The sequence below is a fragment of the Prunus dulcis genome, chromosome 7 (assembly GCF_902201215.1).
Source record: "Prunus dulcis chromosome 7, ALMONDv2, whole genome shotgun sequence".
Lineage (NCBI taxonomy): Eukaryota > Viridiplantae > Streptophyta > Magnoliopsida > Rosales > Rosaceae > Prunus > Prunus dulcis.
In genome coordinates, this window is record NC_047656.1 from 21282762 (window position 1) to 21305598 (window position 22837).

The 22837-nt window shown below is 36.4% G+C and overlaps 1 protein-coding gene across 4 annotated transcripts; it reads left to right on the forward strand.

Moving 5' to 3' along the window:
• Window positions 1-207: 207 nt before the first annotated feature.
• LOC117635588 (uncharacterized metal-dependent hydrolase YabD) lies at window positions 208-7366 on the forward strand. Of its 4 annotated transcripts, none has more exons than XM_034369899.1 (8): window positions 208-588; window positions 686-759; window positions 839-923; window positions 1659-1709; window positions 3670-3770; window positions 4391-4544; window positions 4628-4831; window positions 5684-6816. In XM_034369899.1, the coding sequence occupies exons 1-8, from the start codon at window positions 466-468 to the stop codon at window positions 5690-5692; spliced, it is 801 nt and encodes a 266-aa protein (XP_034225790.1). In that variant the 5' UTR covers window positions 208-465; the 3' UTR covers window positions 5693-6816. The 4 variants fall into 4 exon arrangements, with proteins under 4 accessions (XP_034225790.1, XP_034225788.1, XP_034225791.1 ...); XM_034369897.1 differs by lacking the exon at window positions 5684-6816 and adding an exon at window positions 6831-7366 and having other exon boundaries at window positions 214-588; XM_034369898.1 differs by lacking the exon at window positions 5684-6816 and adding an exon at window positions 6831-7366 and having other exon boundaries at window positions 215-588; window positions 842-923.
• Window positions 7367-22837: the final 15471 nt, after the last annotated feature.

Sequence of the window (22837 nt, forward strand, 5' to 3'; positions counted from 1 at the left end):
GGACATGAATTTGTATAGAGTTTTGGGGTGGGAAGTGAAGAATATGACTAAGTATTTATTAAAAAAAATTATGAAAATTATAGTGTTTTTTTAGATTTTTTTAAAATTTTTTTGGTTTTTGACGTCATTGCTAACTTCAGCAAACCTAAACTAAAGGTTAGGCTAGTTTGGCCTGCGGGCTGGCCCAGTTTCGTGGGTCCCACCGCTTGCCCTGGCAAGCAGGACCCGTTGGAAGCACTTCCTTGGACTTGAGCTCTATCCTGTATGGGCTGCAGCCGATTGTTGGAAGTGCTCTAAGAGGGTAAAGTGAGAATTGATCAATGTTGCAGAGTGCAGGGAGCAATTAAGCCTTTTTTTAATTTTAAGAAACGACCTTGAGGGTGGGGTGTGGCCATTAAACACTTGCAATTTGCATAGCGTGGTTGAACAGCAGAGCAGAGCAGAGCGGCAGGCCGGGGGCAGACGATGAAATTGTTTGACGCACACTGTCACTTGCAAGACCCAAGAATCTTTGACAAGGCACCCCACTTGATTACAGCAGCCGTTGATTCTGGCGTTGTTCGTTTTGCTGTTAATGGAGTCTCTGAGGTACCGCTTTCCATATCACACATTTTCTCTCTCCTTATTGTAATGCCTATGGCTGCTCAATCTTCTTCAACATCGTCATTTTAATTATTCCATTCAGAAAGATTGGCATTTGGTCAAGCAGATTAGTGAGTCCTATCCTTGCGTAATTCCCTGCTTCGGTCTCCATCCCTGGTAAATCTCTCTCTAGGTCGAGATTGAAGTTTTCGATTGTATTTTCTCCAACCCTTTCTTCTCTTGTATTGTATGTCAGTAGGTATGTTGCAGAGAGGACACCCAATTGGCTCAACACTTTAAAACAATTCTTCGAGGCTACTCCCTCTGCTGCAGTTGGAGAGGTTGGTAGCTGCGGTCCATTGGCTTAAAGAAACTTTTTTTTACTTTATGTTTATATCTTCTGTTTTCCAGTATGCAAATGTACGATTCGGTTTTTAATCAATGACTTCAAGTGAGGAGCTCTGTGTTGATAATTCCTTAGAACATCTCCAATCATTTCCCTCCATATTTTCCCTTCGAAATCTAACTTGATATGATTTGAGGAACCCCAAACATAACTTGATGGGTGAAAAGTTCGGGGAATTCTCAAAATTGGGAAAGGCTTAGGGATGGGTGGGAGCACGATTACATGTCATTTTCCCTGAGTAGGAAGGATTGGAGTAGCTCTAAGGTCAGTTTCCTCCCTTCCTTCTAAATGAAATAATTAATTTCCATCAAATGCCCTTGCTCTCATTATGAGTTCTTCCTACCCAAACTAAGACAAACGTTTTGTCTGTTACTTGGCTCTTGGGGTTGAACTTCTGCTTTACCCATTTGGGGGGCTTTCCTTGCTATCTTTAAGAACATTTATGAGCAAAGCTTTGGATGTGTCTTCCTTATATCACCACTGCTATCTCTTTCTCTGATTTCTGGTTCTTTATGAGCCAGTCACATCAATTGTTTAGCTCACATGAAGTTCCTACTGGAATAATCCTATTCTTTGCAAGTATGAAATTTATAGGTTCCAAAGCCTCTATACACATGATTAAAGGCACCTCTAAATTCTAAGTTCTAATAGAGTCATGTAAACCTTTCAGATTGGCTTGGACAAAGGTTCACAAGGGAAGAAGGTTGATTTCACAGATCAGGTTCTTATCATTCCAACTCATTCTTCCTAAATATTCATATAAGTTGGTCATCTCTTGTTGTTATCATTTATTGCTTCCTCTTGTTGTTATTGGTGGGGAGCCCAGATTTGTGATTGAAAGTTTTCATGATAATCAAAAACTTCATTTTAAGACAACCTTTTGTTTTATTTTATCTAGAGGACATTATTTCTCAAATTATATCTCATAAGAGTCTTACTGGAAGCTTATTCCATGCAAGCATCTGGAGAAAAGAGCATTAAAGTCTTAAAGAGATGAAAAAAGAGAGAACTTAGTGGATGCGAGAGAGAGAGAGAGAGAGAGAGAGAGAGAGAGAGAGAGAGAGTGATGCAGTACGCGTAGGACCGAAATTTATTAGTTTCCTAATGTATTTGTTAGTTTCCTAGATTCTCTAGTTTTCTAAATTCTAGTAGGATTTCAACTTTTCCAGATTTCCAGATTTCTAGTTTTAAGTTTCCTTTTTTATTTGGGTTAGGATTTCTGTTTAAGCAAGGGATTTTTATCCTATTATATCTAGGTTTTAGTTTGCTATAAATACTCCCATGTAGTTCTTTAAAATGCAGATTTGGATATTGAGTAAAACTTCTCTTAAAACTATGTGATTTCTGTCCTTCCTTCTCGGTTCTCTGATTTTAGTCCTTTCTTTCGTCCCTTCGATCTATATTTTTGTCTCCTCGACCTCCAATATTCTTCTTGTTCTACTGTTCTGCCCTTTCTTTCGTCGTTTCGATCTATATTTTCGTCTCCTCGATCTCTTATATTCTTCTTTGTTCTATTGTTTGAGTGCTTAATCTAATACCTATGGGCTGTACTACATGAGAGAGAGAGAGAAAGAGAGAGAGATGATGCAGGGCAGCGGCTGTCCAGCGACCCAAACAAACCAAAGTACAGAGAGAATAGAAGGATAAAGCTGTAGAATTGAAGTTGGAACGAAGAATTTTGAGTTCTAGCGCTAAATTCCAAAACTCTTTAGACTAAAGTCCGAAATTATATTGATTGAAAACTGAATACAAGAGTCTCTTAATAGCCTATTTATATTAGAATACACCAGTGTAGAATTCCTATTCCTAGTTTACTAAGAAAACCTAATTGATAAATGAAATTAAAAACAAAACAAGAAACTAAACCAAATCCTAAAGAAGATACGAAAACAATTAATTTAATAATTTAATATAACTTAGCCCTTTTTGACTAGGATTGATGAGAATTTCTGCACAGGAAATGTATTAAATTCCAGTTATGTCCTTGCACAAAAAGATGCTTGTAACTCTAAAATGAATAACTCAATCTAAAAGTTATTTTAGCCCTAGACTCCTAACCCTGAGAAAATATAAGCTGGCACCATTCTTTGTTTGCATCATACATGTGCAGCCATACATAATCACATGCAGAATTTTTGCCACAACCGACGTATGTTCTCATGCAGAATTTTTGCCACAACCTTTTATTGGTTCCTTGGTTCTGGTATTCTTCAATATTCTTTGCCCAGTTGAATAAACTTGGGGCATTTTTCTGCACAGTTCTTTCTTGGAACAAGGACACTACGTTTTAGACTCAATGGTTGGGATGTTAATGGAATGTTTATGGTAATTTCAACTGAACCAAAGAGTATGTACACGTGATCTCACTTTGTATCCTTCTTGTTAAAGTTGGAAGAGGTCTTATTAGGCAGAATGAATGTATGTTGGGGACTGTAACTAACTCTTTTGACAACAAAATAAAGAAGAGCATGGAAGGCAATTTTATTTTACTTTTTCCTTTTATCTTTCAGTCAAGCAAGTCTCCATGTTGTTATTTCTGTAAAAATTTGAATTGCCATGATATGTAGCTGCTTGCACATGCTCCTGGTATCTTAATGGGCTGTTTAGAATTGTTTTTTTTATATCCCATTTATCATCAATTGATTCCATAATCCTGTTAATGTGTAAGGTTTCTGCTGCAGGTTAATGTATTCAGGCAACAACTTGAAATTGCAAAAGAGTTAAAAAGGCCAGCATCCATCCACTGTGTTCGTGCTTTTGGAGACCTTCTTCAGATAATGAAGTATGCACACACACATATATGTATATCTAATTTAAATTTTGCTTTTTATATGTTTCTTAATTGTTTAGTTTGTAAAGATTATGAGTTTTAGTACATGGGCATGATTATAACAACCAAGAACAGAACAAGCTATTGTCGATGGGAACCAAATTGAAAGTGGGCTTTTCACTGTGGTGCTGCTCGGTTACTATATCGCCTGAGTTTTTCCAATTTCTCATGTTTAAACTTAGAAGTTTGTTTCATGCATCCATCCGGCCAGCACCCCACCTGAAGTGGTTTCTTGCAATTGCAACCACTGGATTTCATGGCCGCTCGTCTCTGTAATCCTTCGTATAGAGCCTTTACTTATCAGAAAAATGTTGTGCTCTGTGTTCTTGGACTTACTGCATAATGATTGCTATTTCATGGCCCGTAGGTTGATTCTGCAGTTTGATGTTTTCATGCAGAACAACCTTTGGAGAAGGCATAATTTGCTTTTCCATGGCGTAGATGCTGCCTTCTTCTCTATTAATGTTAATTATAGCGTGTAATTGAGGTTTATCGAAACTACTTATCTATCATTGCCTCATATTATATTGTTTTATTTCATGCTTTCTAAAGATGAATAATTATCTTGTCAGATCTTTGGGTCCTTTTCCTGCTGGCGTCATTCTTCATTCTTACCTAGGTTCTGCTGAGATGGTTCCTGAATTTGCCTATCTTGGTGCTTACTTTTCTTTCTCTGGATTTCTTATGTCCATGAAAGTACACAAGGCAAAGAGGATGCTGAAGATGGTTAGTTCCATATTTAGGTTGTTGTGTCTGTACACCATTAGACATTATTGGATCCAATTTTGTTTTTAATTTGTTCTTTCTAGGTGCCTTCTGAAAGAATTTTACTGGAGACAGATGCACCTGATGCATTACCCAAGTCTGAGTTAGATTCTGCGCATCTGGTTGAAGGAGCTTCCCTCCCTGAAGAGCTTCAGTCAATAGAAATTTCCTCAGCTCCATTTGCTGGTGCAAGAGATGTATCAACATTTCCAAAAGAAGCACTAAATCACCCAGAAAATATTCACAAGGTAGTGTTTTACAGTACACATCTTGGTCATTAGACGTTTTAAAATATATTAATTGTTGTTGTCATTGTAGTTTCTACGGCCACTGTTTAAACCCTAATTGATGTAGGATATGGATGAATTATAGATTTAGGTAGTTTAGTGGAAGCGAAAACACTGGAAAGCAGAATTAAATGAACAAGGATTGGTCTGGAGTCACTCCAGGGGCTTCAAGAATTCTCCAATCTCTGGAAAATAATTTTTTTTTTTGGGGGGAGGGGGGTATCCAAATAAAATTAAAAACTTAGAAATCCTACTGAAATCTGGAAAACTAAAATCCTACTAGAAACTGAAAAACTTAGAGAACCTAGGAAACTAACAACAAAAAAGGAAAGGTGCTCCAGAATTGCAGGATTTGAAGATTGAATTAAATGATTTCCTCTTACATTTCTTTTGTTTGTAAATCCTAATGGGTTTGACAAAGATGTTCTCATCAATTTTCCTGGGCTGAGAAGAACTCAACTCGGGGGAGTTAAAATTGTAGTAACATTCAAGAAAGCTGGAATTAGTGTGCAAACATATAGACTCATCTTCTGCCTTCTGAATCCGCTAGAATCAATTAGTTGTAGGAATTCCAACTGATCAGTTACACCTTTCTGTCCTTTGCTGAATCGTGATTCAGTCAACGGTCAACTTACCAGTGTCATCATAGGTTCAACAATCTCACTAGATTCAATTTTAGAGTCCTCATCGCTAGCTGGAAGTTCAGCTCACAAACTTCTTCCTTAAACTCACCTTGCTTGATTCTCCATGGTATTGTCTTGAAAATTTTCTCCTTATCAAATCATCAGTGGATTGACGTTCTTGAGATTCCAGGTTCTTTGAACAAACATCGACCACGTCAAATTTATCCACAAAATGGCGACTGGATGCTTCTATTTTGTCAAGATGACGTTCAATGATTCTGAAATACTCATCAAAGACGGTGATCTGATATGACACCTTCTCTGTTAGAGTTTCCAGCAATTGAACAATCCGTTCATAGACCATCTCGGGCTGGTCTGTTTGACTGGTGCACTCAACATACATCATGCAGACAAGAGAGTTGAAAATTTCAAGCCCAAGGAAAAATGAAAACTAGGCTTTGATACCAAATTTGATGTAGGATATGGGTGAATTATAGATTTAGGTAGTTTAGTGGAAGCGAAAACAATGAAAACAGAAAATTAAACAATGGGTAAATTACTCAAATGGTCCTCAAACTTATACCTGATTTACATTTTGGTCCCTAGACTAAATTATTCGTTCAAATGGTCCATCAATTGTATATTAATCACTCCATTGATCCTACTGTTACATTATGTTAATGTTGCTGTAAAATGTAAGGGTAAAACCGTCCATAACCATCCTATGTTCCCTAAATAGGTGATAAAGTGGTGATACATGGATGATAAAGTGGTGATACATAGGTAATAAAGGGGTGATACATAGGTCAAAAGTCTTATTTACCCCCACATCAAATGATAAGTGATGTGTGGATAACTAACATGATAAGTGATGGTAAAAATCTAATGAATGTAATTATGTATAGATCCAACTATGTGTAACCCTTCATTTAGTTCATTATATATTGCAGAAGCCACTTAACATGTCATTAATGAATACTAAAGAGATGAATCAAATGTTCGTTCAGATGTAAAATTAATAAGTTCTTTTATTTTGTTAGAAAAAGAAAAGGGAAAGGTTCAGACATGCCTTTGTGATTAAATCTTTTTACGTGAATCTCTTGGACGAGTGTGTTTCTTTTGATACTTGTACCCTATGGTTAGGCTGCATAGAAAGTAGTGTCTAAATTGACATTGACACTTCTAGGCCTCAACCGAATTATTTATTTATTTTTTAATGTTGACCAAATTTAGTTATTGCGGGGTTGAGAGTTCATGTATACATTGTAACATCCTTTATGTCAATGATTGTTTATTAGTTTATAATGTTTGTTTAAGCTTAATGGCTCCAATTCCAGGTACTCATCTATGTAGCATCTTTGGTAGAGATGACCAAAGAAGAACTCGCTGAAGTAACTTACCAAAATGCAGTACGCTTATTCTCTTACGATACCTGTGGCGGGCAATCTTAAACTAAGTAAGAGCCTGAGTATACTGTGTATTCCACTCAAGTTCTTGTTTCAGATATGGAAAGGCCGTATGGATTTTTGTGATGTGCTATAATAACAAAATCATGGTCGGAGATAGTGAGAGAGAAGGTGATGATGGTGGAGTATTTGCTCCTTTATTTTACCGGCCATGTGATTGAAGAGGTCCCTTGTTACAAAATGAGAAATACCTTGTAATTTTATGTAAAAATTTGAGTAGCTGCTGAATCTTTATGTTGGTAACTTTTTGTCAACCTTTTCTACTTTTTATTAGTCTACAATATCAAGGGTTTGATGTTCTCTATGTGCTGGTGCGTCTGGGTTTTACTTTCTCCTATTCTTTGCTCTACCCAACCGTTGCTCAAGGTACAAACAGGTATTGTTGAATGGGATCAGTTTTTTTCATTCGTGTTGTAGCAGATTTTTTGTTTCAATTTGAATCCTTAATCTCTAATTTGAATTCTCATACTTTTTCGAATCAAATTGGCCACTTCTAGCCAACCCTAGTTCACGATGCGTACATGTATTGTTGAATCGTTTCAGTTTTTTTCATTCATGTTTTAATAGATCTTTAGTGTCCATTCGAATCCAAAATTTCTAATTTGAATTCTCATATTTTTTAACAATCAAATTGGCCACTTCTAGAATTTTCGACAGTCAACCCTAGCTCACGGTACAGACAAGTATTATTGAATCGGTTTCAATTTTTTTCATTCATGTTTTAATAAATCTTTTGTGTCCATTTGAATCCTCAATCTCTAATTTGAATTGTCATACTTTTTCCAATCAAATTGGCCACTGCCAGCCTTTTCTACAGGCAACCCTAGCTCACAGTACAGACTGAAATTGTTGAATTGGTTAAGATTTTTTCATTTCTGTTTTAGAAGATCTTTTGTGTCCAATCAAATCCTCAATCTCTAATTTGAATTCTCATACTTTTTCTAATCAAATTAGACACTTCTAGCCATTTCTACAGCCAATTCTAGCTTAAAGTATAGACATGCATTGTTGAATGAGTTCAAATTTTTTTTTTTCATTCATGTTTTAGCAAATCTTTTGTCGCCATTCGAATCCTCAATCTCTAATTTGAATTCTCATACTTTTCTCAATCAAATTGGCCATTGCTAGTCTTTTCTACAGCCAACCCTAGCTTACAGTACAGACAGGAATTGTTGAATCGGTTAAGATTTTTTCTTTACTGTTTTAGTAGATCTTTTTTGTCCATTCGAATCCTCAATCTTTAATTTGAATTCTCATACTTTTTCCAATCAAATTGGCCAATTATAGCCATTTCTATAGGCAACTTTAGCTCAAAGTACAGACATGTACTGTTGAATGGGTTCATTTTTTTTCATTCATGTTTTAGCAAATCTTTTGTGTCCATTCGAATTCTCAGTCTCTAATTTGAATTCTCATACTTTTTTCAATCAAATTGGCCACCTCTAGCCATTTCTATAGCCAACCCTAGCTCACAGTACAAGCAGGTATTGTTGAATCGGTTCATTTTTTTTCTTTCATGTTTTAGCAGATTTTCTGTGGCCTTTCAAATTCTCAATCTCTAATTTGAATTCTCATACTTTTTCCAATCAAATTGGCTATCTCTAGCCATTTCTACAGCCAACCGTAGCTCACAGTACATACATGTATTGTTGAATTCGTTCTGTATTTTTCATTCATGTTTTAGCAGACCTTTTGTGGCCATTCGAATCCAATATATAATTTGAATTCTCATACTTTTTCCAATCAAATTGGCCACTTATAGCAATTTCTACAGCCAACCCTAGCTCACAGTATAGACATGTATTGTTAATCGGTTCAGCTTTTTCCATTCATGTTTTAGCAGATCTTTTGTAGCCATTCCAATCCTCAATCTCTAATTTGAATTCTCACACATTTTACAATCAAATTGGCCACTTCTAGCCATTTCTACAACCTACCCTAGCTCACAGTACAGACAGCTATTGTTGAATTGATTTTGTACTTTTCATTCATGTTTTAGCAGATCTTTTGTGGCCATACGAATCCTCAATCTGTAATTTGAATTCTCATACTTTTCCAATCAAATTGACCATCTCTAGCCATTTCTACAGCCAAACCTAGCTTACAGTACAGACATGTATTGTTGAATCCGTTCAGACTTTTTCTTTCATGTTTTAACAGATCTTCTGTGGCCATTCGAATCCTCAATCTCTAATTTGAATTCTCATACTTTTTCCAATCAAATTGGCCACTTCTAGCCATTTCTACAGCCAACCCTAGCTCAGAATACAGACATGTATTGTTGAATCGGTTCAACTTTTTTCATTTATGTTTTAGCACATATTTTGTGACCATTTCAATCCTCAATCTCTAATTTGAATTCTCATACTTTTTCAATCAAATTGTGTACTTCTAGCCATTTCTACAGCCAACCATAGCTCACAGTACAGACAGGTATTGTTGAATCGGTTCAGTTTTTTTCATTCATGTTTTAGCAGATCTTTTAGGGCCATTCGATTCCTCAATCTCTAATTTGAATTCTCATACTTTTTCCAATCAAATTGGCCATTTCTAGCCATTTCTACAGCCAACCCAAACTCACAGTACATACAATTATTGTTGAATCGGTTATGTATTTTTCATTCATTTTTTAGCAGATATTTTGTGGCAATTCGAATCCTCAATCTGCAATTTGAATTCTCATACTTTTTCCAATCAAATTGGTCATATCTAGCCATTTCTATAGCCAACCCTAGCTCACAGTACAGACCTGTACTGTTGAATCGGTTCAGTTTTTTTTCATTTATGTTTTAGCAGATCTTTAGAGGCCATTCGAATCCTCAATCTCTAATTTGAATTCTCATACTTTTTCCAATCAAATTGGCCACTTCTAGCCATTTCTACAACCAACCCTAGCTCACAGTGCAGACAGTTATTGTTGAATCGGTTCTGTATTTTTCATTCATGTTTTAGCAGATCTTTTGTGGACATTCGAATCCTCAATCTCTAATTTGAATTCTCATACTTTTAAACTACCAGATATATACTGGAAAGGTATGATGTTTTTAGAAAAACAAGTTATTTACTCCATAAATTACAGGTAAGATGTTGCGTTCTCAGATATATAGGCCTTTTACACTATAACTTACCTGTAAGATATAGTGTTTTTAGAAAAACAGGCTATTTACTCAATAAAATACGGATAAGATGTTGTGTTCGCTAATATATAGGCATTTTACACTATAACTTACCGGTAAGATATGGTGTTTTGAGAAAAAAATAAGTTATTTACTGTATAAGTTACGGGTAAGATGTTGCGTTCTCAGACATATAGGCCTTTTAGACTATAACTTACCCGTAAGATATGGTGTTTTAAGCAAAAAGGCTATTTACTCAATAAAATACGGATAAGATGTTGTGTTTTCAGATATATAGGCATTTTACTCCATAACTTATCGGTAAGATATGGTGTTTTTAGAAAAATAATTTATTTGCTATATAAGTTATGGGTAAGATGTTGTGATTTCAGATATATAGGCCTTTTACACAATAACTTACAAGTAAGATATGATGTTTTTAGAAAAATAAGCTAATTACTCCATAAATTACGGGTAATGTAATAACCCAAAACAAAATATCTAAAAAGTAACAAAATATCTTAAAAGTAGGATTATTATATTCCAGCAAAAAGACGATTTTGCCCTCGCATTATTTAATAGGGAAAAAGTTGACTTTTTGATCGAGAAGGATTTTGGCAATTCCGCTTGCGCCGTTGCGTAGAGCACGGCGAATCGAGTCCGTAAACACAGAGTAGACGAATCAGAGTTGTAATGAAGAAAATACGGTCAAAATACCGCGAAGGGCAAAATGATAATTTGGAAAAAAAGTCAAATTTTTATCTCTTCTCTCTCTCTCTCTCTCTTCCCCGTCAGTTTCTCTCTCCTATCTCTCTCTCCTCCCGCGCGACTCCTCCCCCGACCTTTGCCTCTTCTCGTCGCTACCCCGGCCACCACAGGCCAGCTTGATCTCCGTGGGTATCGTCGGAACCGTCACACCCTTGCCGTTCTTCCCCGACCGACCTCAGCCACGGCGCCGCTCGGAGTTCGCCGGAAACTGGCGAAAATCGCCGGTTTCCAGTCGAAACTTCATCCCCTTCGATCTCCTTCGTTTCTCCACCAAATGTAAGATCCCACATCAACCAACGGAGAGGGAGGTGATGTGCCTTATATGTGCACACCCGCATCCATCTAGCACGAGGCATTTTGGGAGCTCAGTGGCTTCGGGGTCGTAGTAACTCCGAAGTTAAGCGAGTTGGAGGCTAGAGCAATCCCAGGATGGGTGACCCACTGGGAAGTTGCTCGTGAGCTCCCAGAAACAAAACCGTGCGGGCAGAGAGGAGGGGCCCAAAGCGGACAATATCGTGCTACGGCGGAGCCGATCCCGGGGTGTGACACCAAATCATTCGAGTAAGGTATGGATTCTCACCTATTTTTCTTGTTCTAACTGCTTGGCTGGGTTTCGATCGATTTTGGCTCTAGAACACTCGATTTTCAACTTGAAAATCGGCCGAACTTCGGCCGCCGTGATCAACCAGTTTCGGCCACTTTTTGGGGTATGTCCAAGAACAAAAGTGACTCCAAATGGGGTGTTTTACCTAGGATAGGAGTTTGGTGTCTTGGTTCTGAGATTTTCCGACCACCCGGTATCGCTTTGGACACCCAAACTGCCTGCAAATGTGGCGGCGCGTGGGTGAGGGTAGTGAAGTGATTCTGTGCAGTTTTGTGATCCTCGTGTTGCCACGAGCACGTAGGATTTTGCGGATCTCGATTTGGAGTCCGTTTGAGCCCCGAACGGATTTTCCATATTACGCGATCCCGGGGTGCAGTGTCGTCGAGCTGTGGGATCGCACTCAATTTTGGATATGTCGTTCTACATGATTTCAGGATCGTGTAGGATGTGGATTGAGAATTGGAGTCCCGGATACTCCGAAATCGCGAACCCTGGGGCTAGGGTTTGGATTTTAAGCGATAATGCGATTTTGGTTAATCCGACCGTCCGTTTCGGACCAAATTCGCGGAACATGGTTCTTTCTCCGTGAGAAACCTTTAGAGAAGCCCAGATTGGCCATCATAGATCGTGGACCCCACGGGGTCCCGGATCGGCCTGTCTGGTGGTTTATCTCTTAGTTTAGTTTCGGGTCTTTTAAGGCCGTTCTAACTGTCTGAAAGGTTAATGTGGGCATAGGAGTGACTTTAAAATGATTGCACGCATTTCTAGAAGCCATGGGCAGGGTGTTTCATTTAATTCTTTTATTGAGCAGTTTTATTTATTAAATCTTTATGGGTAATCAGGCACCAGAAGCCCGACAGAACCACAGGAGGGACCTTCGAGAGGTCCAGCTAGCTCGGACCAACAGTGAGCGGACCTTTCTTTCATAAATGATTATTTATAAACGAGTTTATATACATGATTTTATAAATAAGTTTATAAACGAGTTTATATCAATGATTTTATAAATAAGTTTATATGAATGAGTTTTATTGGAGGTTTTTACGAGTATGATTTATGCAGTACTATTTCTATAATTTTCTGCTGCTTAGTACACATGCTAAACGGATATAGAAAACAGAGTTTGAGGCTTATGTCAGATGAGATAGCACTATGATTCTAGACTTCAGTTATTGATCAGACTTTTCTAAAAATAGTTTATTTTAAAACCACCACGTACCCATTTTTATTTGGTGATTACCCCCAGTTGGACCGATGTCTACGGACATCTAGTCTGATTTCAGTTTCGTCAGTGCACTTGACTTTGCCTCACGAGTTTCGGGGACGCTTGGACCGTGAGTGCCAGGATTTGCGGCTCGGCATACTTGGTGTCCCGAGACCCGCCAGGATTTGCGGCTCGGCTGACTTTGTGTCCCCGAGACCTGCCAGGATTGCGGATCAGGCTGACTACGGTCCCTTGTATCCTGCCAGAGCGGCTCGAGTTGACTTGGTGTCATCGAGACCTGCCGGCGGACCATAGTTCCCTGTATCCTGCCAGTTTGCGGCTCGGATAGACTGCGTGTCGCCCGAGACCTGCTAGGGGAATTGACGGATTGACAGGGGTACAATTAGGTGGTAATTTTAAAGGAATTTCAGTACTTTTATATAATTATTGTTTTCAGTCATTTTAAACTAGTTTTCTCGATATTTATGCATGTTTTATATTGCCATATATTTGTTCAGCTTTTCGAATATATATATATATATATATAGATTTAGATATGTTTAAATGAAGGCCTCGTGTTTGAGTACAGCCGAACTGTAGCCTTACTTATCATTTTATTTTTACCATGGGGGTTATGACCATTATAAATTTGTTTCAAGAATAATCTTCGTCCACTCACACCTTTAACTTGTTTTTCACCCCCAGGCCGTAGAAGTGCGCAGGGATCCACCACCGGGCCACTCTTAGCTTCCGCATCACCAAGAAACGTAGGATTTTATTGTAAAAGTTCTTGAAATCTTGTAATTAGTAGAAAATGCTCTGATATCTAGTTTTAGTGGAAAACTTGAACTGGTGAATGTTTGGTTGTTTATTCTGGCAGTTGGTGAAAAGCTATTTGCTTGCTTAACAGGTGGAAGATTTTGGGTTTGATCAAAATACAGGGGAGACTCTGCCGAATTTTCGGCAGGAGTCCAAAGGAAGTTTTAATAGTAACTGTAGCAGGAAGGGTAAATTGGTCATTTGTGCCCGACAGTTGCCAGGTGTCGGACACGCACAGGGCTTGGTTCGAATTCCAAAGTGGAATTGGGATCGGGTCCTGTCAGGTAAAATATTGCGTTCTCAAATATATAGGCATTTTACACAATAACTTACCGGCAAGATATGGTGGTTTTAGAAAAACAAGCTGTTTACTCCATAAACTACGGATAAGATGTTGTGTTCTCAGATATATTATCATTTTACACTATAACTTGCAGGCAAGATATGGTGTTTTAAAAAAAATAAGTTATTTACTCCATGATTTACAAGTAAGATGTGGCGTTCTCAGATATATAGGTCTTTTACACTATAACTTACCGGTAAGATATGGTGTTTTTAGAAAAACAGGCTATTTACTCAATAAAATACGGATAAGATGTTGTGTTCTTAGATAGATAAACATTTTACTCCATAACCTACCGGTAAGATATGGTTTTTAAGAAAAATAAGTTATTTACTCCATAAATTACGGGTAAGATGCTGCGTTATCAGATATATAAGCTTTTTACACTATACCTTATCGGTAAGATATAATGTTTTTAGAAAAACAGCTATTTACTCAATAAAATATGGATAAGATGTTGTATTCTCAGATAGATAAGCATTTTACTCCATAACTTACCGGTAAGATATGGTTTTTAAGAAAAATAAGTTATTTACTCCATAAATTAAGGGTAAGATGTTGCGTTCTCAGATATACAGGCCTTTTACACTATAACTTATCGGTAAGATATAGTGTTTTTAGAAAAACAGGCTATTTACTCAATAAAATACGGATAAGATGTTGTGTTCTCTGATATATAGGCATTTTACACAATAACTTACTGGTCAGATGAGGCGTTTTGAGAAAAATAAGTTATTGACTATATAAGTTACGGGTAAGATGTTGCGTTCTTAAATATATAGACGTTTTACACTATAATTTACCGGTAAGATATGGTGTTTTTAGAAAAATAAGTAATTCACTCTACAAATTACGGGTAAGATGTTGTGTTCTCAGATATATATGTCTTTTACACTATAACTTACCGGTTATGGTGTTTTCAGAAAAACAGGCTACTTTCTCAATAAAATACGGATAAGATGTTGTGTTCTCAGATATATAGGTATTTTACTCCATAACTTATCGGTAAGATATAGTGTTTTTAGAAAAATAATTTATTTACTATATAAGTTACAGGTAAGATGTTGCGATTTCAGATATATAGGCCTTTTACACTACAACTTACAGGTAAGATATGATGTTTTTAGAAAAATAACTTAATTACTCCATAAATTACGGGTAAGATATTGCGTTTTCAAACATATAGGCCTTTTACACTATAACTTACCGGCAAGATATGGTGGTTTTAGAAAAACAAGCTGTTTACTCAATAAAATACGGATAAGATGTTGTTTTCTCATATATATAGGCATTTTACACTATAACTTACAGGTAAGATATGGTGTTTTAAAAAAAATAAGTTCTTTACTCAATAAATTACGGGTAAGATGTTGTGTTATGAGCTATATATGCAATTTACGCTATAACTTACTAGAAAGGTATGGTGTTTTTAGAAAAATAAATTATTTTCTCCATAAATTACGGGTAAGATATTGCGTTCTCAGATATATAGGTCTTTTACACTATAACTTACCGGTAATATATGGTGTTTTTAGAAAAACAGGCTATTTACTCAATAAAATTAGGATAAGATGTTGTCTTCTCAGATATAAAAGCATTTTACACGATAACTTACCGTCAAGATGTGGTGTTTTAGAAAAATAAGTTATGTATTCCATAAATTACGGGTAAGATGTTGCGTTCTCAGATATATAGTCTTTCACACTAGAACTTACACGTAAGATATGGTGTTTTTAGAAAAATAAGTTATTTACTGTTTGGGCCTAAATTTAACATACCAAAAGATCCAGAAACAGGCCCGTGATGAAATCACTTACCCATTCCCAGAAAGCCCAAAAGCATAGAAAACTGCCATATTGGGCCTTTGAAGATCAGCCCACGAAAACATTTGTTTAAAAACTCAAGCCCAAAAGACTAAAAACACATTCACGTGGCTACCTCAGCTTTGAAAGTCAGCATTTTCAACTAAAAATTCTTTATACAGGAAGGGACGTCTCTGAAAAACTGCCAAAACAGAAGATCAAAAGGACCCATCTATATTCAGAGATTTTCTCTCCAAAACGAGACGCCATCTTCCAAAGGATTACAGGTCACGCCTTCTCAGTTAGAACGGGAAACAAGGAATTACTCAGGAGACACAAAAGAAACCAAACCGCCATAAGAAGCATAGGCGGTGGCGTTGGTTAAAACAAAGAAACAGCCGCCCAGGAAACCAGGGAAGGGATTGCTATGGAAAAGACTACTGGGAGCCTATCTGCCATAAATTGATAAAATCTTTTCTGCTTTACGTTTTGAGAGATCTGTTGCCGCCCATTATTAAAGTTTAAAATCACCTTCAAAGAGAGGATCTCTTATAAAAAAACAGAAGTAGGCAAGAAAGGAAACTCAATTCATCAATCAAAAAAAAGACAACAACAAGAAAAGCCAAAAGCTCACTTGAATCCTAAGAAAAAGTTAGCCTCAGATCAAAATCCCAAAGTTCAGACTTAGAAAATAGGTCCTTCAAAACGAGATTTCTCGTTACAAATTTGGTTCAGCAAAAGCCAAGCCAAGCAGAGTTTTGAGTTTTCACGAAACGTGGAGACTTCAGCAAAATTAATGGAGAGCCCTGTCCAAGCAGAACGACTCTCTCTCGTAGTGCAATCCATAGTCTACCAGATTATCGAGAATAGCCAATTCTGCCCCTTTCAAGCTGAGGAAGTTGCAGTTCTGCCTACTCAGAAGGCCTCACAAGCATGAAGCGAAGATAAAGCTCTGCCAAAATCTAACTTTGGTATCGATTTATAGGCCAGCCTAGCATTTGAAGTCATAAATAGTACGGGCTGACCCAGACGCGTCCAGTCCAGCCCAAGTTGGAACCTTCCATCCAAGCAGAATCGGAGTTCCAGCCATTTTCCAACCTCCCTAAAGTCGATATGAATAGTCATTGTTTTGAAAAAGGCAGTTCTGCCTAAAACAGTCTCACTTATATTAAACATTTCGGGCCAGAACAGCCATTTGATACTGAGATAAATTGTGAAAGTCCTCACCAGTCTGAGGCAAGAAAAGAACTTACTTGGGAGATATTCCTCACCCAAATTCACGATCGTTTGATTTTTAGAAGTTAGTAACTTGGGGCGCAAGTCATCTACTCTAAAAGAAGTCTGCTAGGATTTACATCGCTAGCAGTGGCACGCTCGCACACCAAAGAAAGCTGACTTGTTGACCAGTACTTGGTCTCTAAGCCAGTGGGGAACTTCGCCCTTCCATCACAGGAGCAAACCATAAAACGGGTGAACATTTACTAAATAAGTTACATGTAAGATGTTGCGTTTTCAGATATGTAGACATTTTACACTCTAATTTACCGCTAAGATATGGTGTTTTGAAAAAAATAAGTTATTTATTATATACGTTACGGGTAAGATATTGTGTTCTCAGATATATATAGGCCTTTTACACTATAATTTAACCAGTCCCGATCTCTTGGACCACATGAGTCCAAGAAATTGTGATCACCCACTGTTGGATATTAATCCAATGATTCAAAAAAGTTTTTTAAAATGAGTACAAGAATGAGTAAACCGTTGAATTTACATCCAACGGTGAGTGACTACAAATCTCTTGGACCCATGTAGTCCAAGAGATCAGGACTGATAATTTAACGGTAAGATATAGTGTTTTTAGAAAAATAAGTAATTTATTCCATAAGTTACAGGTAAGACGTTGCGTTCTCAGATATATAGGCATTTTACACTAAAACTTACTGGTACGATATGGTGTTTTTAGAAAAATAATTTATTTACTGTATAAGTTACTGTAAGATATTGCATTTTCAGATATATATATATATATATATATATAGGCATTTTACATTATAACTTGCCGGTAAGATTTGGTGTTTTTAGAAAATTAGGCTATTTACTCAATAAAATACGTTTAAGATGTTGCGTTTTTAGATATATAGGCTTTTACACTATAACTTACCGGTAAGATATTGTGTTTTAGAAAAATAAGTTATTTACACCATAAATTACGGGTAAGATGTTGCTTTCGCAGATATATAGGCATTTTACACTATAACTTGCCGGTAAGATATTGTTTTGGAAAAACAGGCTATTTACTCAATAAAATACGGATAAGATGTTTTGTTCTCAGATATATAGGCATGTTACGCTATAACTTACCGGTGAGATACGATGTTTTGAGAAAAATAACTTATTTACTATATAAGTTACGGGTAAGATGTTGCGTTTTCAGATATATAGGCCTTTTACACTATAACTTGCTGTTAAGATATGGTGTTTTAGAAAAAGGGTTATTTACTCAATAAAATACGTTTAAGATGTTGCGTTTTTCGATATATAGGCCTTTTACACTATAACTTACAGGTAAGATATTGTATTTTTAGAAAAATAAGTTATTTACTCCATAAATTACGGGTAAGATGTTGCGTTCGCAGATATATAGGCCTTTTACACTATAACTTGCCGATAAGATATGGTGTTTTAGAAAAACAGGCTATTTACTGAACAAAATAAGGATAAGATGTTGTGTTCTTAGATATATAAGCGTTTTACACTATAATTTACCGGTAAGATATAGTGTTTTTATAAAAATAGGCATGTTACTCAATAACATGCGGACTGCATTCTAAGATATATAGGCCTTTTACACTATAACTTACTGATAGGATATGGTGTTTTTAGAAAAATAAGTTATTTACTCCATAAATTACCAGTAAGATGTTGCGTTATCATATATATTGGCGTGTTACACAATAAAATACGGATAAGATTTTGTGTTCTCAGATATATAAGCATTTTACACTATAACTTACCGGCAAGTTGTGGTGTTTTTCGAAAAAGAAGTTATTTACTCCTTAAATTACGGGTAAGATGTTACGTTCTCAGATATATAGGCATTTTACACTATAACTTGCAGATAAAATATGGTGTTTTTAGAAAAATAAGTTATTTACTCCATAAATTACGGGTAAGGTGTTGCGTTATCAGATATGTTGGCCTTTTACACTATAAGTTACCGGTAAGATACGGTGTTTTTAGAAAAATAAGTTATTTACTATATAAATTACGGGTAAGTTGTTGCGTTCTCAAATATATAGCCTTTCACACTATAACTTACAGGTAAGATATGGTGTTTTTAGAAAAATGATTTATTTGCTATAAAAGTTACGTGTAAGATGTTGCGTTTCTAGATATGTAGGCCTTTTACCCTATAACATACCGGTAATATATCGTGTTTTTAGAAAAATAATTTATTTACTATATAAGTTAAGGGTAAGATGTGGCTTTTTCAGATGTAAAGGCCTTTTGCACTATAACTTACCGGTAAGATATTGAATTTTTAGAAAAATAAGTTATTTACTCCCCAAATTACGAGTAAGATGTTGCGTTCTCAGATATATAGGCTTTTTACACTATAATTTACAGTTAAGATATGATGTTTTCACAAAAATCAGTTATTTACTCCACAAATTACGGGTAAGATGTTGCATTCTCAAATATATAGGCCTTTTACACTATAACTTACCGGTAAGATATGATGTTTTTAGAAAAATAGGCTATTTACTGAATAAAATACAAACAAGATGTTGTGTTCTCAGATATAGAAGCATTTTACACGATAACTTACCGTCAAGATGTGGTGTTTTTATATCTGAGAACTTACACGATAACTTACCGTCAAGATGTTGTGTTTTTAGAAAAAGACCTGCTAAAACTTGAATTAAAAAAATGAACCGATTCCACAATACTTTTCTGTACTGCGAGTTAGGGTTCGTTGAAGACAAGTATTGTTGAATCGGTTCATTTTTTTTATTCAAGTTTTGGTGGATGTTTTGTGTCCATTCGAATCCTCAATCACTAATTTTTCTTCTCATACTTTTTCAAATCAAATTGGCCACTTCTAGCCTTTTATTCAGCCAAACCTAACTCACAGTACAGACATATATTGTTGAATCGGTTCAGTTTATTTGATTCATGTTTTAGCAGATCTTTTGTGTTCATTCGAATCCCCAATCTCCAATTTGAGTTCTCATAGTTTTTTCAATCCATGTGGCCAATTCCAGCCTTTTTTTTAGCCAACCCTAGGTCACACTACAGACAGGGGTTCAGTTTGTTTATTCATGTTTTAGCAGATCTTTTGTGTCCATTCCAATGCTCAATCTCTAATTTGAATAAGTCGTACATTTTCCAACCAAATTGGACACTCCTAGCCATTACATTTTCCAGCTCGCTGTACGGATAGGTATTGTTGAATCGGTTCAGTTTCTTTGATTTATGTTTCGGCAGATCTTTTGTGTCCATTCGAATCCTCAATCTCTAAGTTGAATTCTCATTCTTTTTCCAATCAAATTGGACACTCATAGCCTTTTCTACCCAACCCTAGCTCACGGTACATACATATATTGTTGAATCGTTTCAGTTTTATTGATTCATGTTTTGGTAGATCTTTTATATCCTTTCGAATCCTCAATCTCTAATTTGAATTCTCATACTTTTTCCAATCAAATTGGACACTCCTAGCCTTTTATGTAGCTAACTCTAGCTCACGTTACAGACATGTATTCTTCTATCGTTCAATTTTTTTGATTTATGTTTTGGCTGATCTTTTGTGTCCATTCGAATTCTCAATCTCTAATTTGAATTCTCATACTTTTTGGAATCAAATTGGCAACTTCTAGCCTTTGCTTTGGCCAACCTTAGCTCACGGTACAGAGGGTATTGGTAAATCAGTTCATTTTTTTGACTCATGTTTTGGCCGATCTTTTGTGTCCATTCGAATCCTTAATCTCTAATTTGAATTGTCATACCCTTTCCAATCAAATTGGCCACTTCTAGCCATTTATGTAACCAACCTTAGCCCCCTGTGCAGAAGGGTATTGTTGAATTGGTTCAGATTTTTTAATTCATGTTTTGACAGATCTTTTGTGTCTCCTAGCCATTTATGTAGCCAACCCTAGCTCACGGTACATACAGGTACTCTTGAATCAGTTCAGTTTTATTGATTCATGTTTTGGCAGATCATTTGTGTCCATTCGAATCCTCAATCTGCAATTTGAATTCTCATACTTTTTAAAATCAAATTGGCCACTTTTGGCCTTTGCTCTAGCCAACCCTAGCTCACTGTACAGACTGGCATTGTTGACTCAGTTCAGATTTTTTGAATCATGTTTTGGCAGATCATTTATGTCCATTCGAATCCTCAATCTCTAATTTGAATTCTTATACTTTTTCCTATCAAATTGGCCACTTCTGGCCTTTGCTATAGCTAACCCTAGCTCACGGTACAGACGGGTGTTGGTGAATCGGTTCATTTTTTAACTCATGTTTTGACAAATCTTTTGTGTCCATTCGAATCAATCTCTAACTTTCCTCAATCTCTAATTTGTATTCTCATACTTTTTTCTATCAAATTGGACACTCCTAACCCTTTATGTAGCCACCCCTAGCTCACGGTACAGACACTTATTACTGGATCGGTTCAGTTTTTTGTGATTCATGTTTCAGCCGATCTTTTGTGTCCATTTGAATCGTCAATTTCAAATTTGAATTCTCATACTTTTTTGAATCAAATTGGCCACTTCTAGCCTTTGCTTAAACCAACCTTGGCTCACTGTACTAATGGGTATTGTTGAATCGTTTCAGTTTTATTGATTCATGTTTTGACAGATCTTTTGTGTTCATTCGAATCCTCAATCTCTAATTTGAATTCTCATACTTTTTTGAATGAAATTGGCCACTTCTAGCCTTTGCTATAGCTAACCCTAGCTCACGGTACAGACGGGTATTGTTGAATCGATTCAGATTTTTTGACCCATGTTTTAGCAGATCTTTTGGGTCCATTCGAATCCTCAATCTCTAATTTGAATTCTCATACTTTTTCCAATCAAATTGGACACTCCTAGCCATTTACGTTGCCAACTCTAGCTCACGGTACAGACAAGTATTGTTGAATCGTTTCAGATTTTTTGACCCATGTTTTAGAAGATCTTTTGTATCCATTCGAATCCTCAATCTCTAATTTGAATTCTAATTCTTTTTCCAATCAAATTGGACACTTCAAGCCTTTTATGTAGCCAACCCTACCTCACGGTGCATATAGGTATTGCTGAATCGGTTTAGTTTTTTTGATTCATATTTTGGCCAATCTTTTGTGTCCATTTGAATTCTCAATCTCTAATGTGAATTCTCATACTTTTTTGATTCAAATTGGCCACTTCTAGCCATTTATGTAACCAACCCTAGCTCACTGTACAGAAGGGTATTGTTGAATTGGTTTAGTTTTTTTGATAGATCTTTTGTGTCCATTTGAATCCTCTGTCTCCAATCTGAATTCTCATACTCTTTCCAATCAAATTGGACACTCCTAGCCATTTATATAGCCAACCCTAGCTCACGGTACATTTCGGTATTGTTGAATTGGTTCAGTTTTATTGATTCATGTTTTGGCATATCATTTGTGTCCTTTCGAATCCTCAATTTGTAATTTGAATTCTCATACTTTTTTCAATCAAAGTGGCCACTTTTGGCCTTTTCTCTAGCCAACCCAAGCTCACTGTACAGACTAGCATTGTTGACTCGGTTCAGATTTTTTTATTCATGTTTTGGCAGATCATTTGTGTCCATTCAAATCCTCAATCTCTAATTTGAATTCTCATACTTTTTTGAATCAAATTGGCCACTTCTAGCCTTTGCTATAGCTAACCCTAGCTCACTGTACAGACTGGTATTGTTGAATCGGTTCAGTTTCTTTGATTCATGTTTCGGTAGATCTTTTATGTCCATTCGAATCCTCAATCTCTACGTTGAATTCTCATACTTTTTTCAATCAAATTGGACACTCCTAGCCTTTTCTAGCCAACCCTAGCTCACTGTACATATCGGTATTGTTGAATCTGTTCAATTTTTTGATTCATGTTTTGGCAGATATTTTGTGTCCATTCAAATCCTCAATCTCTAATCTGAACTTTCATACTTTTTCCAAACAAATTGGCTACTTCTAGCCTTTGCTCTAGCCAAC